The sequence below is a fragment of the Penicillium psychrofluorescens genome (assembly GCF_964197705.1).
Source record: "Penicillium psychrofluorescens genome assembly, chromosome: 2".
Classification (NCBI taxonomy): domain Eukaryota; kingdom Fungi; phylum Ascomycota; class Eurotiomycetes; order Eurotiales; family Aspergillaceae; genus Penicillium; species Penicillium psychrofluorescens.
Window position 1 is genome coordinate 176,723 of NC_133440.1, and position 16,550 is coordinate 193,272.

General features: G+C 53.7%; 5 protein-coding genes across 5 annotated transcripts; 1 reads left to right on the forward strand and 4 right to left on the reverse strand.

The window, feature by feature from the left end:
• Window positions 1-451: 451 nt before the first annotated feature.
• Window positions 452-1,387, reverse strand: PFLUO_LOCUS2285 (uncharacterized protein; the record flags this gene model as incomplete). Its single annotated transcript, XM_073779409.1, has 1 exon — window positions 452-1,387. The coding sequence occupies one exon, from the start codon at window positions 1,385-1,387 to the stop codon at window positions 452-454; it is 936 nt and encodes a 311-aa protein (XP_073636367.1).
• Window positions 1,388-1,933: 546 nt separating this feature from the next.
• Window positions 1,934-7,102, reverse strand: PFLUO_LOCUS2286 (uncharacterized protein; the record flags this gene model as incomplete). Its single annotated transcript, XM_073779410.1, has 4 exons — window positions 1,934-2,757; window positions 2,838-4,883; window positions 4,956-6,833; window positions 7,000-7,102. 4 exons carry the CDS (start codon window positions 7,100-7,102, stop codon window positions 1,934-1,936), a joined length of 4,851 nt encoding a protein of 1,616 aa, XP_073636368.1.
• Window positions 7,103-7,339: 237 nt separating this feature from the next.
• PFLUO_LOCUS2287 (uncharacterized protein) lies at window positions 7,340-9,262 on the reverse strand (the record flags this gene model as incomplete). The annotated part of the gene is made up of 1 exon (XM_073779412.1): window positions 7,340-9,262. One exon carries the CDS (start codon window positions 9,260-9,262, stop codon window positions 7,340-7,342), a length of 1,923 nt encoding a protein of 640 aa, XP_073636369.1.
• Window positions 9,263-11,901: 2,639 nt separating this feature from the next.
• On the reverse strand, window positions 11,902-13,943 carry PFLUO_LOCUS2288 (uncharacterized protein; the record flags this gene model as incomplete). The annotated part of the gene is made up of 2 exons (XM_073779413.1): window positions 11,902-13,599; window positions 13,650-13,943. 2 exons carry the CDS (start codon window positions 13,941-13,943, stop codon window positions 11,902-11,904), a joined length of 1,992 nt encoding a protein of 663 aa, XP_073636370.1.
• Window positions 13,944-14,892: 949 nt separating this feature from the next.
• PFLUO_LOCUS2289 (Autophagy- protein 17) lies at window positions 14,893-16,539 on the forward strand (the record flags this gene model as incomplete). Its single annotated transcript, XM_073779414.1, has 1 exon — window positions 14,893-16,539. One exon carries the CDS (start codon window positions 14,893-14,895, stop codon window positions 16,537-16,539), a length of 1,647 nt encoding a protein of 548 aa, XP_073636371.1.
• Between the last annotated feature and the right edge of the window lie 11 nt (window positions 16,540-16,550).

Here is a 16,550-nt window from a genome sequence, read left to right on the forward strand (position 1 = left end):
CTTGGGTATAGATTCGTTGTCTTTAATCTCCTGTTTTGCGTGGCGGTATATCTTGACATTGTGTGCTTCATGGGTGTACATACCGCGGTCCGACAAGTATAGACAAATAGACATCCGCTTGTGCTACACAACACTATCATTTCATGCCGGATAAACGCTGCGTTATGCTCTGTATCTCATTTGATATAAACTTATTGCATGCATGCTGGAGTCATAACTTTATCATGATATGCGGATGCAGTCCTGGGTGTAGGTCCTCCGCAACGACTCCGCCCTCGTCCCTGGATATCATAATGCAACTGAGCTCTCTCGCCCTGCCAACTCCGAAAATGAATGTCATGATAACCGCGCTACCCATGCAAGCCCGTCTTTGTAAAATCGTATACGCCCTTCGTTTTTCGATGATTCGTCTTGCCGCATCCTTCAACAGTCGATAAAAGAAGGACCATGATTAAAACCAGTCATCCGAATCATCAATGAGCTCGTCGTCCAGAACCACTCCAGAAAACAATTCCTCCTCCTCCTCTTGCCGGCTTACAGGGGCAGGGAGTCCGTAACGCAAAGCCAGGATCTCGGGGTACATACCACCAAACGAGCCCTTGGAGCGAGGAACAGCCGGCCATGATGCAGGCGACGACCTGGGAGACTGCGGGACGGAGAGGGCCGGGGCCTCGCAGCTTAGCTCCTCGTCGGCCAAAATGAAGAATTGCTCCTGCCCATACCCTCCATAGCCATATCCATACCCCATGACTCCGGTGTGCGGAGTGGCAGGGGATTTCTTTCCGTGCGCACCTATACGAATGTCGTTGTGTCGACGGTTCCGAAGACGAAGCGGGTGTTCGTTGCTGAAGGACATGCTGTCAGAGGTGACAGCGACCGAGTCAGAGTCTTCAGACCGGGGAACAGGAGGCCGAACAGCAGGCATAGCTTTGGCCCGGCGTCGCTGAAGAGAATCACGCAGGGCATCAGGCACAGGTACCTTCGTCACGGGCGATGGAGCAGACGTGAAAGACATCTCCGGTCCTTCCTCTGTCGTATCCGCAAAGAGTCTCGCATACTCCGAGTTCCTCATATGGCCAGAGGCAAGCCCAGGGCCCAGATCAAGAACACTGATCTCACTCTCGCTGAGGACGCAGGCGCGGTTGCGCGTGGAGGTGCAGAGGCCTGACATCGTAGAGGCTGCGTCGATGGGTCGCTGGATGGGGGACCGTTCCACCGAGGGCAGGATTGGACGGTTGTTTCCGTCATAAGGTCCAGGAATCGAAGGGACAATGACCTGGATTTGAGGCATCTTTGGTGTGGAGGTTCGGTTGCTCGAGAGGAAAGAGTCTTCGCCGTAAAGGATGGGGGAGGTTGGGCGGATGATGTAGCTCAAGACCATAACCATTGAGCAAACGGGGAAGAAGCTGGTGAGAAAGAGAACAAAGAGTAGCGATGACAAGAGAGAGGAAGAGGAGGAAGGAAAGGTAGAAAGGAAAAAGAGGAAGGAAATAGATGAGAGGAAAGAGCCTACATGCTCAAAAGAGGAAAAAGACATTCGTTCGAGGATGAACAGATGAAAGCTGCATGCATGCTTTTCACACTAGGCATCTAGAAATTAGCTGGAATAGTGACAGTAATTTAGAAGCCATCAAATCAAGATGTATTCCTCCCATATGTGACGCAACCGCATCAGCTCGAAGATGTAAAGAACACAAATGACCGGCCATACCGCCGGGACCATCTAGGTAGTTATCGTAACATACACATGAACGCAGAAGGAAAGAAGACTGGCGAGCAGGCTTCCGAGTGTAGCAGATTGCCACCGTGCAGCACCACCAGAGATGATTGTCGGAAGTGTGAGAGGACCCATAGAGAAGCTCAACCCCTCATGTCTTTTTTCGTATGTACCCGAACGCCGAATGCGCCAACCGCACTTTTGTTTCCTCCACCATTAGTCGGAGACCATCTTGTCATCATCACCCACACGCAGCTCGACAACGGGCAGGTCGTCATCAGAGTTGTCCTCAATCAGGGGCGGGATATCTTCGAAAGAGGCGTCGGCCTCGGAACCCGGACCGGACTTGAAACCCTGAGGGCGCCCAGCCGGAGGAGGAGAGTCTTTCAGATCGAGCAGACGGGCATCAAGATCATCCAGATCGCCATCACCCACGGCCACAGTGCTATCATTGTCGTCAAAGAGGTCGTCATCATCGGCAATGCCGTTAGAGAAAGATCCCGGAGGATGGGCTGTCATCTGTTCGAGGTCGTGAGCTTCGGGAACTCGCTTGAAGGACCAGGAGGGGTCCTTGTTGATGCTGAGCGGGTCGGATCTATCGTCGTCGAGCTCGAAATCATTGCCAGTGAATTGCATACCTTCCAGTCGGCCGGTTTGTCCGCTACCAGACTCGCTGCCCGCGAGGTCGTCATCGTCGTGTGCCCCGTACTGGGGAGGCGAATCATCTTCACCCTCCTTCGTCGCCAGAGGACCGGTTTGCAACCCACCATCTCCCGCTTGGTGAGCTGCTCCGGCTCCGATCAAGGCGCTCGACGACCCATTGCGGGAGGAGCCGCCGAGGCACTGGCCTTCCCCCGAAGGTGACTGGCCACGCGACTCAGCGGACTGCTCACCTTCCTCGGAACCACGCTTATAGTCATCGACGATCTTTTGGAGGCTAGGGCCACCAAGGGGACGATTGGACCGACGCCGGTAGAATAGCAGATACGCCCGAGAACCGACAGCTTGCTGTGGGTTTGTCATAACAGTGGCGTTGGAGTCTAATGGAAAGTCAGTAGATGGCAAAAAAAAAAAAAAAAAAAAAAAAAAAAAAAAAAAAAAAGAGTACGCATGTGCCTACCATTGAAACTGCACCATTTGTCCTCGACAAAGTTCTTTGCATACGCAGTGTAGTGCCCTCCGGCCATGGTACCAGAATGGTTGTCCACGCCGATCAAGTCATAGACTAAGCCATTGCCATCATCAGGGCCTTGCACGCGGCCGGTCATATCCAGGTTTTCCAGGGGGAATTTAACAAGGGTGTCGAGCTTCATTCGCATGCCACGGACCGGGGCGCCGAAGCGCTTGAGATGAATCACCATGATATCGGGGGCCTTCCACAACTCGAACTTCTTACGAGCTTGGCGATGCTCCTTGCAACGGGGGCAATGCCAAGCGTCGCTTTGGGACAGAATCTCTTCCTTGCTGAATTCATCCAAGCACTCGTCAAGAGTGATGCCCCGAGCTTTGCGATCTTCTCGCTGCGCACGACGGCGGATAAGCTCGCGGTCATAGAAGACTTCAATATTCTGCCATGTACCTTCCCCCCGGAGCTCGTTATCATCCCGTTGATTGCCACAAAACAGCGCATCATAGGCGTCGTCATTCCAGTCAAGCACGATGGCATCCCCGGGGCGGATGAGGGGCCATTCACGAGGCTTCGAGTCACCACTGGCGCCTTTGGTGCTGGGTTCAACATCAGAGACATCGGTCTCGCTGTTTGCATCGCTCTTGTCTTCTTCCGTGCTCTCGGACATCCCATCCGAATCTTCCTTCGGGGCGGACACAGGCTTGATCAGACTGGAAAGCAGGGGGTAGTCCTTGGACTGATCAATCGACCGGCCCTTGGGAATACTTTCCTTGGTCTTCATGACCTTGGCGTCGAAGAGGCTGAGCAGCGCTGGGGCGATTGTACCAGCTAACGGGTGAACTGGAGATTGCTCGTCTATCTCTCTGTCCTGAGTGGGTGTGGGCGAGGACTGTGAAGCATCATGCATCGAAACGTCAACAATGCTGTCCTCATCTTCGACAGAAGAGGTTTTGATTGTGGAGTCGGCGGACTCCACATCGTCCTCATTCATCAGAACAGTATCCGAGTCCTCAGAGCTTTGAGCCGACTGCACGACCCCATTCTGGCTCTCGCCGAGAATATCGCGGGTCGTCATGCTTGCAGCGATGTTCAGAAGCTTGTGGAAGATGGCACCGAAATCCTGGGCTTCCTCACGAGTGACAACTATAAAAGACGGGTTTCCAAAGACGTCGTAGTCGGCCTGGCCTTTGTTTCCGACCCTTCGTCGGTTGAAGATGGGGACGAGAGTACAATCAGCTTCGGGCGAGTTGAACTTCGGAGGTCCTCGCAAGATCCCCCCTTTCGCTGCCGAGGTGGGAGTTGCCTCAACTTCGTAAAAGACAATGTCATCATGAGCCGAGAGGCGCATCTCCTGAATGGGTTGGTTTTCGCTGTCAAAATGTTTGAAGAACGTGCCCTGGTAGACCTCGGACACAATAATTCGATCGGCATCCACGTCCATCTTCTTGGCAACCGCCTCTTTCCAAATTCTCAAGCTAGCCGTTCGATCAACCTCCGCGGTAATTCTCAACGGCTTGCGACCCAAACCAACGTAGATGATCTCTCGCGCGAAAGGCTCGTCCATCGGGATCGGCAAGGTAAGGCTACTGAAGGGATCAAAGATGATGCTGACCTTGTCGCACTCCGGGCAAACAAGAGTCGATTTGTACATGCCAGCAAAAAGATCAGTGATGACAGAGTCATTGCGGGCCTTGTAGATATCCCAGGACTTGGCTGCGAACTTCTCCAGTGCTTCACGGTCGTGAACCATCTCGTCGGTCGAATCAGGCTTTTCAATGTACGGCTTCTTTTTGATTCGGTTCAAGTCCTCAGAAAGACCGTCCAGAAGGAACATCAGAAACTCCTGACTATCGTGCTGCTCAAAGCCAGACATCGCCGGGTTGTATTTTCCGATCGTGCGTCGAAAATACCCGGGGCTGACATTAGATGGCACGGGTTCACGGTAGACATCACGCAGCAGACCAGCATACGATTTAGCAATTGCACCGTTGTAGGCGAGCGGGTTGTCCGGGTTAAGGTCTTTTTTGTGAGATTCGCCTGCAAGTTGACGTTAGTATGGTCAAACTCAGCCATGCTGCCACCTGCACATCAGCAATGGAGGATACGTACTGAGAAAATAGTAGGTCAATTCCTCAACGGCTCGGACACATTGGGTCGCCGCATTTTGATAGCATGTGTTGCCTAGATTCTCGAAGCCGGTCAAGCCCATATCTCGACCACGTCGACCTCTGTTCTCGAGAGCCGGGGTGGATCTGCCGCTAGGAGTCGGGCTTTTGTTGGCAAACTGGGTGGAAAGCTCCTTCTTAGAGTGGACCGCGGGAATGCCCAAGCGCTTGAGCGTCTGCGCTGAGGCCTCAGACACCCACTCTCCGCCTTTCGGTCCGCCAACCTGTTCTTCGAGGACAACAGTGTCGGTTCCCGCAAGACCAGCCACGTCCAAGCTCATTCGACCGTTGTAGTTGACATTGGCAGTCTGGTCCTTGATACCCTCGAGTAGTACCCGCTGACTGCCTTCAGACAAAGCCAGAAAAGTGTTCAGATCGACAACGAGAGTCTTGTGGCCAGGAATGAGGCCTGCGGCCGGTGCCGGCGACGCAGCCCGGGAAACTGCCGGGGTGGCTGATGCGGACGGGTTGGTGCTTTGCAGGCCGCCAAGAATCTTCCACACACGGACCTTGGTGTTCAAGTCAATTCCAGCCAGCTGCTTCGCCACCGTTAACCACTTCTGAAAGGACATCTGGCGGCTGGCTAAAGTCCGGGGGGCAGGCGTGTTCTTCTCCTTCAAAATCTGGGGTGACATGCCGGCGGACGGATTCGACAGTTTGAAAAAGGTGAAAATAGGCGGGTGCAGTTCATAAATGACATTCTCCATGTCGCCAGCTGGGTTGGTGTTGTGTGCGTAGCGAACAATGACGGGCGACTGGTCCGCGAGCCCATACCACTTCATGATCAAATCCCAACCCGCCTGCGGCACAAGCTCAAAGTCCTCACTCATCTGGAGACCAGGCCGGATCGGTACATAACGCTCATTCGCCTCGTCTTTGAAGTCACTGGTCTCCGGATCAGTATCCAGAACGATGTCCGAGTTGTCCACCGGTCCCAGCTCGCTTTCGAGAGATTCCTTGTCCGCTCTGTCGGCTTGTGTCGAGCTCCGGGCGAACACCTTCTTCATCCACGTCATGGAGATCACGTAGCCCTTCTGCCCATCTTCCAGAGGCTGCAACACCAGCGCAGTCACTTGGGCCAGCTGGTCGTCGATCGAAGGAACATCGTGCGATTGGGTGGCGGGGTTGGAGAGGTCTTGGCTGGAGTTGGGCGCGCTGCTGGACGGAGTGGGATAGATACTGTCGTCTTCCGGCGCGGTCATGTTGCCGGAATCGTGCGCGTTACCACCTCCGATAGATGTGCTGACGCCGCCCTCGGGGTCGGAATCCGCAATCTCGGAGGCAGGTCGTTTGACACCCGGAGAGGGCGACCGACCGCTGCCATTCGTCGGAGGAGTGCCGTCACGGTGGTCGGAAGGCATCACGGAGTAGTCACTCGATAGGGAGAGGCCAGCGTATGCGGTCGCGGGGGTCGGCGAGCGGCCACCAGACTGGGGGCGAGTTCCAGGGACGGGGAACTGGAGATGAGCCGGCACGTAACGGGGAGGCGAGAGCGACGAGCTCTTGCTTCGGGGGTTGGAAGCAGACGACGAGCGACGGTCCGGTGGCAAGGCGGAGGGAGGTTCAGAGTGGTCGTGACGTCGGGCCTCTCCTAGGCTGCTGCGAGGCTCTGGGGAAACTTTTCGGCGCTTTGTGGAAGACGTCGTGACGGTGAGCTGCGCACGTTTCGTGGCAGCTCGCGGCAACCGGAGAGGAAAAGGAAGGAGGATAGGGACTGAGCAAGCCACCCTCTTCGCCTTCTTTGATTTTGTCGGATTTGCGATCTTCGGGGCGGAAGAAGAAAGCGAAAGGCGTGCGAGGGAGAAAGCGAGAGCAAATTCGACTGGCAGAAAATGTTAGTCAGTCTCCGCCTCCAGCTTGCACAGAGAGAGAGAGGAGCGACTTGCAGGTGGGAGGATATGGGAAGCAGGAGAAAAAGACAGGTGAGCAAGGAGAGGAAATATAAGAGACCAAAAGACTACGAGGTATATATGTCCAGGGGCATTCACCAGCAGTGAATGTGAAGCTATTGAAGCTCGGCGCGCGATTGAGCAGAAGCCCTAAATGACGTCTATTGTGCAGGAACCACAGCCAAATACCATTCATCGCCATTGGGAGGGAATTTTCATTCACTGTCGGAGTTTGCTCATGCTGCTGCATTTTCAGATTTGGCAATTCAATACTGCAAGCAAGAAAGCAAAGAAACAATTACATCCACGCGTGTGGCTATTCCACCGCAGGCGAGATCAAAGACAGATTCAGAGTACATGCTCTGATCAGCCAGCGTATCAACTATCTAGCTCCTTCTGTCTTGTCCCACAGTCTTCCTACCGTTTCTCTCTCCCTCAGTCAGTCAAGATACTTGACCCAAATGAGATTGCGTGGCCCCTTCAGAATGAATTCCACGTCGGCACGAGTCTCGGTGTTGGCGGAGGGGTTGATGCGATTCTGCTCCACGACGGCTTCAATGGTGCCATGGTACATGTACCGATCGAGGCACTTTTGGCAGAGCATCAATCCACATCCGAGTCCGATCGAGGGGTCGTCCTGGTGAGCGCCGCAGCAGTGGGTGGCCGGCTCAAGGCACAGCGAACACCATGGCTGCTTGGGCGGGGGGATCGAGGGCCCGGTGAAGAGGCACCTCTCTGCCCCGAGGAGGGTATCAAGTGCAACATGCTTGTCGACCGAGCCGTTGACAATCTCCAGAGGGAGTTTTCTGCCCTTGTGCTTAGGGCACTGAAGGATCCGGACTCGGGCAAAGACGCACTCAACACACATGCGACTGGGCTCTTTTCCATCCAGCTGGTGGCCATTTTCCAGTTCAATCCACTGGCCGTCGCCAAAGTCCGCAATCTCAACGTATCGCTTGCCAAGTCCCTTGAGCCCGTACGCATAGTTGTTGCACCAGTGGCAAGGACGAGTCCCATCATCGGGAGCCTCGTACAAGAATTCCATGGGGTGGGCAAAGTACGTTGTGACCCGATACTGGCGCGTAACTTCCATGTCGGCGAAGGTGTCCGAGAGATGCTCAGTAGAGAAAGAAATGTTGTTGCCCTCGTCCCTTTCCACGGTTGGCGGAGGATTGAGAAGGTCCAAATCATATTCAGTTGGCTCAGCAGAGAGAAAACCGGGATCGTTCGAGGTCTCGCCAACATCCACCGTGGTTCCAGGATGCAAGACCTCCTGATCGTATTCGATGGGCCCCGGCCCAGAGGGACTGGGGACGTTGTTCCTCGGGATCGTGCCAACCGCCAATGTGGTGGTAGGATCATCTTCAGTATTCTCGGTGCTATGGGTTTCAGATGAAACACTGCTCTTGGCTCCTTCGTCAACAGGGGAACTGGGATCATACTGTGCAAGCTGGGCATGGTTGCCGTGGTCGTTGTCAAAGTCGGTCATGAGACGGACAGGAGGCTTGACAGCCGGTCCCGCAATGCACTTGAATCCTCGCTCACCACAATAAGTGCACGGCATAGTGTGATCATAGTCGGCAAAGATGTACGAGCACTTAGGACCACCATGACGACTCCTGCACTTTTCGCAATCTCGCTTCCAGCGAGGCGTTGTTGTCAGTTCGCACTCCAAGCCGTCGACCTTGCAGCTCTTGCAAGGGTATGAGAGCGGCCTCTTGGCCAGAGAGCAGTCCATTTCCAGATCTTCGCATGAAACACAAGGCTTTCCAACAGGGGCATGAGCCGCAAAGTTTCCCAAGCCGTGTATAGCTGGCACGAGGTAATCCGCCGTCACATCATGATCGTCATCGGACTCATCGCCCGCGCTTGTAGTGGTTCCCTTGCGAACCCTGAGAGCGTAGCGCGAGAGAGCAAGGTTGGTGTCGTCAAGACCATTGGCGGCCTGGTACTCTTCCCATGTGCTACGCTGCACGTCGTGCTGAGAGCTCACGATCGATGACAGTAGCGCCTTGCCAGAGTCAGAGCCCAAGCGAAGTGTGACCATTGAAGTAGGTGGCAGACTTCTCGCTCGTTTGACAGGTCGGTCGCGGCTTCTCTCGCCCTGGTCAGGGCCAGTCACTGGCTTGCGCTTTGGAAGAATCATGCGACCCCGAGGGGTATAATCCTCGTCCTTGTCGTCATCATCGATCCACGAAGAGAGAACATGCTTGGCTCGCTTTCTCAGATTATAGGCAGGACGGGGTACATCCTCGAAGACGAGTCTGCTCGCGGTTCGTGGGAAAAGCTCGCAGGCCTTCGCCAATCTCTCCTGAGTGTACGCCATATCGAACTGGTTCTGTGTCAGTGTCTTCAAGTGCATTGAACAGATGAAGTGGTATAATCTTACATTTGCTTGACTTTCTCGGTATTGGGGAGAGACGAATGAAGAAGGAGGGTGAGGATTTGAAGAGAGATCGTGAAGGGTTTTTGCGATGATAGAAGTCTCGGCGTGGGCTCGCCGGCCTCAGGCTGTCGGCACATGTCGGAGGAGCCTGGTGTACAGAGCCTGTACAAATGCCAAAATCTTTTTGGATACTTATCTATCCCGGGTTTTGGATGACCGGCGTCAAATTAACTTCGAGATGCTGGGCTTCTAGAGCTCACCTGGGGATGCCAACTGGGTGCGGATAGCAATGGTCTTTAGGGCTGACATCGGCTGAACAACTAGATGTATAATCTTAACTCATCTCTGGTCTCATCAATCTATATCAGCGCATACTACAAGGGCCAGAGTGAAAATGTGTTTATGCTCGTCATGTGTTTCATATAGTGCAGCAATCATTAAGCTCATCTTGCCCTATTGCACCCTTTTTAAAAGATAATAGCTCTGAAAGGACCAGTACGCGCTTAACGATCCTTTGTGGCTGCCTTGGTGATCGATAAAGATTCATGAAATAAAGCGGTCTGGGGTTCTTCTTACCAGGAATCATCATACAAGTGTATAATATTTGTAAAGCAATCAAGTAGCCAACGTTCAGCAGAACGGCACAGACAATATAAGATGTACGAGCTTCCCGATATTAAGCTTTTGACAGATAGCAGGATCGATACATTCGTTCCCAGTCTGTGCATCTAGGACCCAAAATTCCCCTCCAATATCAGCAAAGACAATTCCATTTGCTCAGGACAAGGGTTGTCAACATGTAACATTATATCATAGCCATCGACGACCGAATGTATCTCCCTTCAAAATAATATCTGTGTAGATGTAGTGTTAATGGTCATTGGTGTTTTCAGTGCCGTAGTGCCCGGCCTTGGTATCGCAGGCTGGGTTGTCCGCAGAGGACGAGTAGCAAAAGTTGTTCTGGGTGTATGACCTGTTGAAATTGGCAAGATGTGAAAGGTCGGTTCAGACCACAGGGGTACATGAGTTCTGGGGACCGAAGAGCTTGAGAGTTGTTGCGAGCTGTGGAATATATTTCTGGCTGGAGTGGATGTCGCTCCAATGTCGAATAGCGAAGAGCGTGAAGCCGGCAGCAAGACAGGAATAATGCTCGCGACTGGATTAGGTGTTGCAGACAAGGTCAACTCGGCCAAAGTCGAAGGAGAGCGGCGTTCATGCTTGACAAGCGTGGAGGTCGAGGCTGAGGTGTTGAATTTGGACTTCGTGCCAAATGGAACACTGGACGAAGATACAGCGGTTTTGGCATCGTGCCTGCGAGAAGCCTCGGTGACCGGAACGTAAATGAAGATCATACCGAGGACGGCGACGACTATGAGACCCGCCACGATGATACTAAACATCCCCATCCATCCGGATACAATCTGCCTGAGACCCCAGCAAGTCCATCTGGGGGGTTTTTCCTCGGGCTTCTCGGTCCTGGGGCAGCAGTGATATGCCACTGCTGCTTCCCAGAGCTGGTCCGGATGATCCCTTGCAATCTCGGCAAGGATAGGGGCGATTGGGGGATCGATGGCGGAAGAAGCTTGCGATGGAAACTGAAAAAACGCAGGCTCTGGGGACGGAGCCTTCGGAGATGAAGACTTCGAAGATGAAAATTCTGAGGATGGAGGCTTCCAAGATGAAGATTTCGAGGACAGAAGCTCGGATGATGGAGTCTGCGATGACGGAGGCTTTGAAAACGGACTCTGCGAGTCTGGAGGAATATCATCAGCCATCTTGAAATATCACAGTTAACGGCTCCCTTATATTGGTACTTGATTCTGATACCAAAGTCAACGAACGAGAGATATTGAGAAACAGACCGATAGGTGCAGAAGAGAAGAATACTGTGAGACAGCTACCATAATTGATTCTACCACAGTCGAGTTAGATCATCATCGACTTCTGATGGATGATTTCATCTATGAATGGCCCGTTTAGGTTTAGTTCTCCAGCGCCGCCGATGCTTAATTTGACCTCGGAGAGTTCGTCATGGCCGACACAGGTTTGGCTGCGGATCGTAGTACATGGGAATATTCTGATCTCCGAGGGTGAAAAAGGTTTAGTTGGGGTTCACGGCCCTGTCAGCTCCGTGGATTTGGAAATATATTGGGCCAACTTGCTATCACGCTTGAACGGGCCGGGATGTCCACATTTCCGGGTTGGCTCTAGGTGTAATAGAAAAACTACTGCAGACGATGGGAGTACACTTAGCTGGTGAAAGATACAATTCCATTAATTGATGGACCCGGACTTAACGCGAAGTTTGCGAAAAGCTAGCTATAAACAACCAAAAAAACCTCGTGAGATAACACAACAAATGAATCGGGCACAGGGGATGCAGTCATGAGCAACAGAAAGAACCTCTCAAATCAAAGTGTGGCGCCAGATCATGATCATCCATCTTTTGTGCACAAAAAAAAAAACCATTCCAAAGAGCGCCTGGGTATAACCAAAACATCCATCGTCCAGACATGCCATATGAGACAAGAAGCATACTAATAAGGTGCGAGAAGACCAGCACACCAGATTTTTCAAACAAGAAAGCATCAAATGCAAAGAGTCAAAGAGCCCAATCAGGCTCGGAAATCGTACATGCGAACCTGGTAATCGTCCCCGCCAGTAATGAAGCGGCTGTCACTCAGGCCGATACAGTTGACGGCAGCCGTGTGGCCTTCGTAAGTATCTTGGCAAGTAGGGATGCGAGGATCCCAGATCTTGACCATGCGATCGGATCCGCCAGAAGCAATGCGAAGAGTGTCGGCAGAAAGCGCCCAGATTCCTTCAAGGTGGCCAAAGAAGGTGCGAAGGCATCGGCCGGTGTTCGTCTCCCACAAGCGGATGGTAGCATCGATGCTGCTAGTGATGATGTACCTCGGAGGGTCCTGGCGGTCAGGGTCCTGGTCGAAGGAGGACCCGAATGGAGAAGGTTGCACAGACAGGGATTTCGATTCAAGTAGAGGGGAAAGTGTGTTCACGACAGCATCGCCGTCCCTGGATGAAGTGCTGATGTGGTCGTTCTCACACTCTGCTAGATGGTTTTCGAGTTCGATTTCTCGCGGCAGAGCAATCACCTGCTGCACCGCCCCAATGTGGTTGGGGAAGACGCGGATACAGGTCTTAGTGTCGAGGTCCCACAGACGGGCCGCACCATCATCACAAGCCGTCAGGACTGTGCGAGATTGCGTATCGATCTTAACAGCATTGACACACGACGGGTGGGGCAGAATAAATGTGGATTTGTCCTTGAAGTTCCAAATCTTCACAGTCGTATCCACCGACGCAGAGGCAAGCAGGGTCGCATCGAAGTGAAGGGCGATGACTGCCTCGGTGTGCCCGTTATACCTGGAAATGCATTCACCTGTGCGCCAATTCCACACCCGGATGCTGTGGTCCAGGCTGCCGGTAATCAATTTGGTATCATCGAACTGAAGACAGCGCACGCCGGCCCTGTGGCCACGCAGCGTGCGCAACTCTTCTCCCGTATCCAGGTCCCAGATTTTGACAGTGGAGTCGTAAGAACCCGTCATCAAAACGTTGTCCTCGAACTGCAGGCACATAACGCTATCGGTGTGTCCGCGGAACACCTTGACGGCGCAGCGCCGGTGCTTCCACTTCATCCCAACGACGAATCGGTCGCGGTAAACGTCCTTCCACGGCCGATACCGAGTCTTGAAATACTCATCATCCTCCTCAGAGCGATGAGCAGCCGTGAGACAATGGCGCTTTGACAGAGAACTGCTAGGTTCGTCCGCACTAATTTTGCGCTTTCCGGAAGCTGGGGGCTCGACAACGGAGCAGCTCTCGCTCGTGACAGCCTCGCCGGGCCGTGTGGAGGGCTGGTTGTTACCCCATGTCGTAGCCCGTAACTCGATTTCGCGCTTCGACTCCCGAAGACGCTTCCGATCGAGCAAAGGCAAGCCCCATCCACACTTGTTGCACTTGCGGCGAATGTGTTGCTCGCACATCCGGTGCCAGACAACATCATCGTCGGCGAGAGCCCTCCAGCGGTGTGAAACTTGTGCGGCTCGGCAAAGAGAGGCTGTGTCGAGGTATTGTAGGATTTTGAAGGAGAGCTCAGGGGGAAGGGCCGTGAGGAAGTCGATTCGAATGAGCTCGCGAACACTCGCCGAAATAAACGACAGTTGCGGGAAGCAGCACTGTGCAAGAATTCCCTGCAGCATCAGAGTCCGTTGTTTCGCGGGCGCGGCGGAGAACAGTGACCACACATGCGCGATGCCTTGTTGATCACTTTGGGGGAGTGTTTCGAGTTCCTGTGGCATGTTAGCAAGCCCACAATGCAGATTCTATCAAGTAGAAATACCTTTTGTAACTGGCCCATTGAAACCTCATCGGCTTGACGCCTGCACGCCGAGTCGGGTTGGTGGCGATAGCAGAAGCTGGCATTTCTCGGTCGGGACCCGGAAGGCGTCCCTGCCGCCGAATGCAACGGCGTAAATTGTCTAGGGTTGTACTTCTCCAGGAAAGGTGTGACATTCTGCTTCGCGAGTTCTGCCAGATCTTCGTTGGACGCGGGGCGCGGAGAGCGGTTGGACTCGACTTGTTCAGCGCTCCCCGCTCTGGCCGGCGCAGCGAGATTCTTCGGGTTGTACGACATCCTCGAGGATGGCGACAATCCACGTCGTACTCGATGAGACGGAAAGACACAGTCGCTACCGCGGGGCGAGAGGCGGTCTCTGGGGTTGGGCGATAAGGCTCAGACGCTCAGCATCTGCATGCCAATTCCGATGAAGAACTTGCCAACAAGGCAGTCGGGAATATTGAATAGTTCACACACTCTCCCAGTCAATGGCGAACCCACAAGGAGTGCTCGAGGGACAGGACAGGGTGCAAGGAAAATATATGACGGGGCGTGGTGAGTACCCTGCGCGGTCGAGAGGAGATAACGAGCGGTGTGGCAAGAGGTAGTGAGAAATGGAGGAAAGAGGAGGAGGCGAGTTCGAATAAATATGTCGGAGCTGGTCAGACCGCTCCTCGATTGCACAATCCGCTTGAGTCAGTCCCGAATGCGATGAGCCCATCAGAAGAATTATCATCCTCGATCACGCAAGAATAGAAACACGCGGCAGCACCTGACCAGGTCCCATCACGTGATCTCCGATGGCGCCATCTCCACCGCCTACGCACCAAATCACCTCATCAGTGTGCTGCCGATGTGATTGCTCGATGCCAGCCCCAGACCGCCACCTGAGGACCTTGGAGTTCGTTATCTGATCGGCCGTGATGTGACGCATCGGTGTCCGGTTGATTATTATTGAAGTCGTGCTCTGTCCGGTTGGACGTCATCCTTGTGGGGAGCTCCGACTCCCGCAAAGCAAGGTAAGATCGTTTGCTTGAGTGCTAGCTCTTTTTTTCTGCCCTTGCGGGAGGTTGCACAAGCTGTATGCCATGCGGAAGCTCGTTATCGGTGGATATTTCCTTATCAATAACCTGGATGATGCTAAGGCTTTGCTCCTAGAGCTCTTGTTATCGGCTACTTGCAGCATTACGGTCCTATCGTCTTCGGCCTCCCCGTTCTGGAGCCGTTCGCCTACTCATTCCCGAAAATGGCGTCTTCACAGTCCTCGTCGGCCTCCAGTGCCCATGCAGCACTCGGCCATGATGGCCATCGCGACCCCCAATCGAGGCCTCAGTTGGACACCCTCATTTCGCACCTGCTTGCCGCAAAGCGTTCTCTCTCCTCCATAAACCATGTCTGGCGTGCCAACGAAATCGTCACGTCATCTCGTTCGACGCTCGAGGAAAGTGTTGTCCTGTCTGCGCGCACAGGCTTTCTGCGTCGGGGTCTAAACCACCAGCTACGACTGCTCTACAGCGTCCGGTCCGAAGTGGAAGAGATCTCGTATCGTGGACGCGAGGACTTCTCGGCCTCGCTCAAAAGTCTGGATACGGCCGACACTCGACTAAAAAAGACGTTAGATCTCCTCCGTGAGACCATGGTCGATTCTTCTTTCCGACCGCAAGACGAAGACCCTAAGAGTCTGCACGACTTCGTGGACGAGAGGGGTGTGGAGGAGCTCCATACAGCAATGAAGGAGTCGATTGACCGTACAAACACTGCACGAACGGAGCTGGATACTTCCAACCGCGAATTTGATGATGAGCTGGACTCGATTAAGAAAGCGCTCCAACACTACCGGACAGCCACCAAACTGGCTTCCTCTCGGGCCTCGGCGTCGTCATCCACATCTGCATCGTCGTCTGCTTCCGACTCTGGTCTCCTAACTCTGTCGTCCATGCCCGGAATGCTCCAAGCCCTGGAGACGCACGCGCAGGAAATGGCCAGTCTCCTTGAGTCACTCGTTCGGCATTTCGATCTTTGTGTCACGGCCGTGAAACACACCGACGGCGGCGGTGCTGCTGCCCAGTCCATTACCGGTGACATCCCTGCCGGCGCGGGTGCCATGCCCAACATCGAAGAGGAGATCCATGCCAATTTGAATGCTCCTCTTGATCCGTTGACAGGCTCGGAATATCAGGAGATGGTCAGCGTCTTGATGAAGGATGCAGTTGAGGCGGAAGATGTGGTCGTGGAGATCCAGGATCGGATTAGCGAGATGGAATCCACCTTTGAGCAAATACTCTCCCAGCGAGATGCGCTTCAGTCGGTCTCTAGGGCCACTGCCGAGGTGTATCGCCACCTGTCTACGCTTGCGTCTACTCGCCTCCCGCGCTATATTTCTCAAGCACACAACTTCACCCGTGTCTGGCACGAAGAGTATGACCGAATAAACAACGGTCTTGCCGAGCTCTCCGACCTGCATGCTCTGTACAGTGGTTTTCTGAATGCATACGACAGCCTCATTCTCGAAGTGGCGCGTCGAAAACATATCCGCCATCGGGTAGAGAAGGTCCTTCGCGAAACCAGCCACAAGCTTGACCAGCTGTACGAAGAGGATGTTACCGCCCGCGAGGCATTTCGCGTAGACCAAGGTGATTTTCTTCCCTCTGACATCTGGCCCGGAGTTGGCCGGGCACCCATGCAGGTTCAATTTCTGCGCCTTGCAGGCGGCCACCTCGAAAGTACTCTGGCAGAGGGGCACGAACCGGAACAGCCGGATACAGGCCACTACGAACCTGATCTTAAAAAGGTTGCCCAGGGGGCGGAAGGCGAATTGATCCCTGATCTGCCAAAACAAGTCGTCGAACAGGCCTATGCGCGACTCAAGGCACGAACTAGAGGCGTTGCGTAAATCACGCTCTC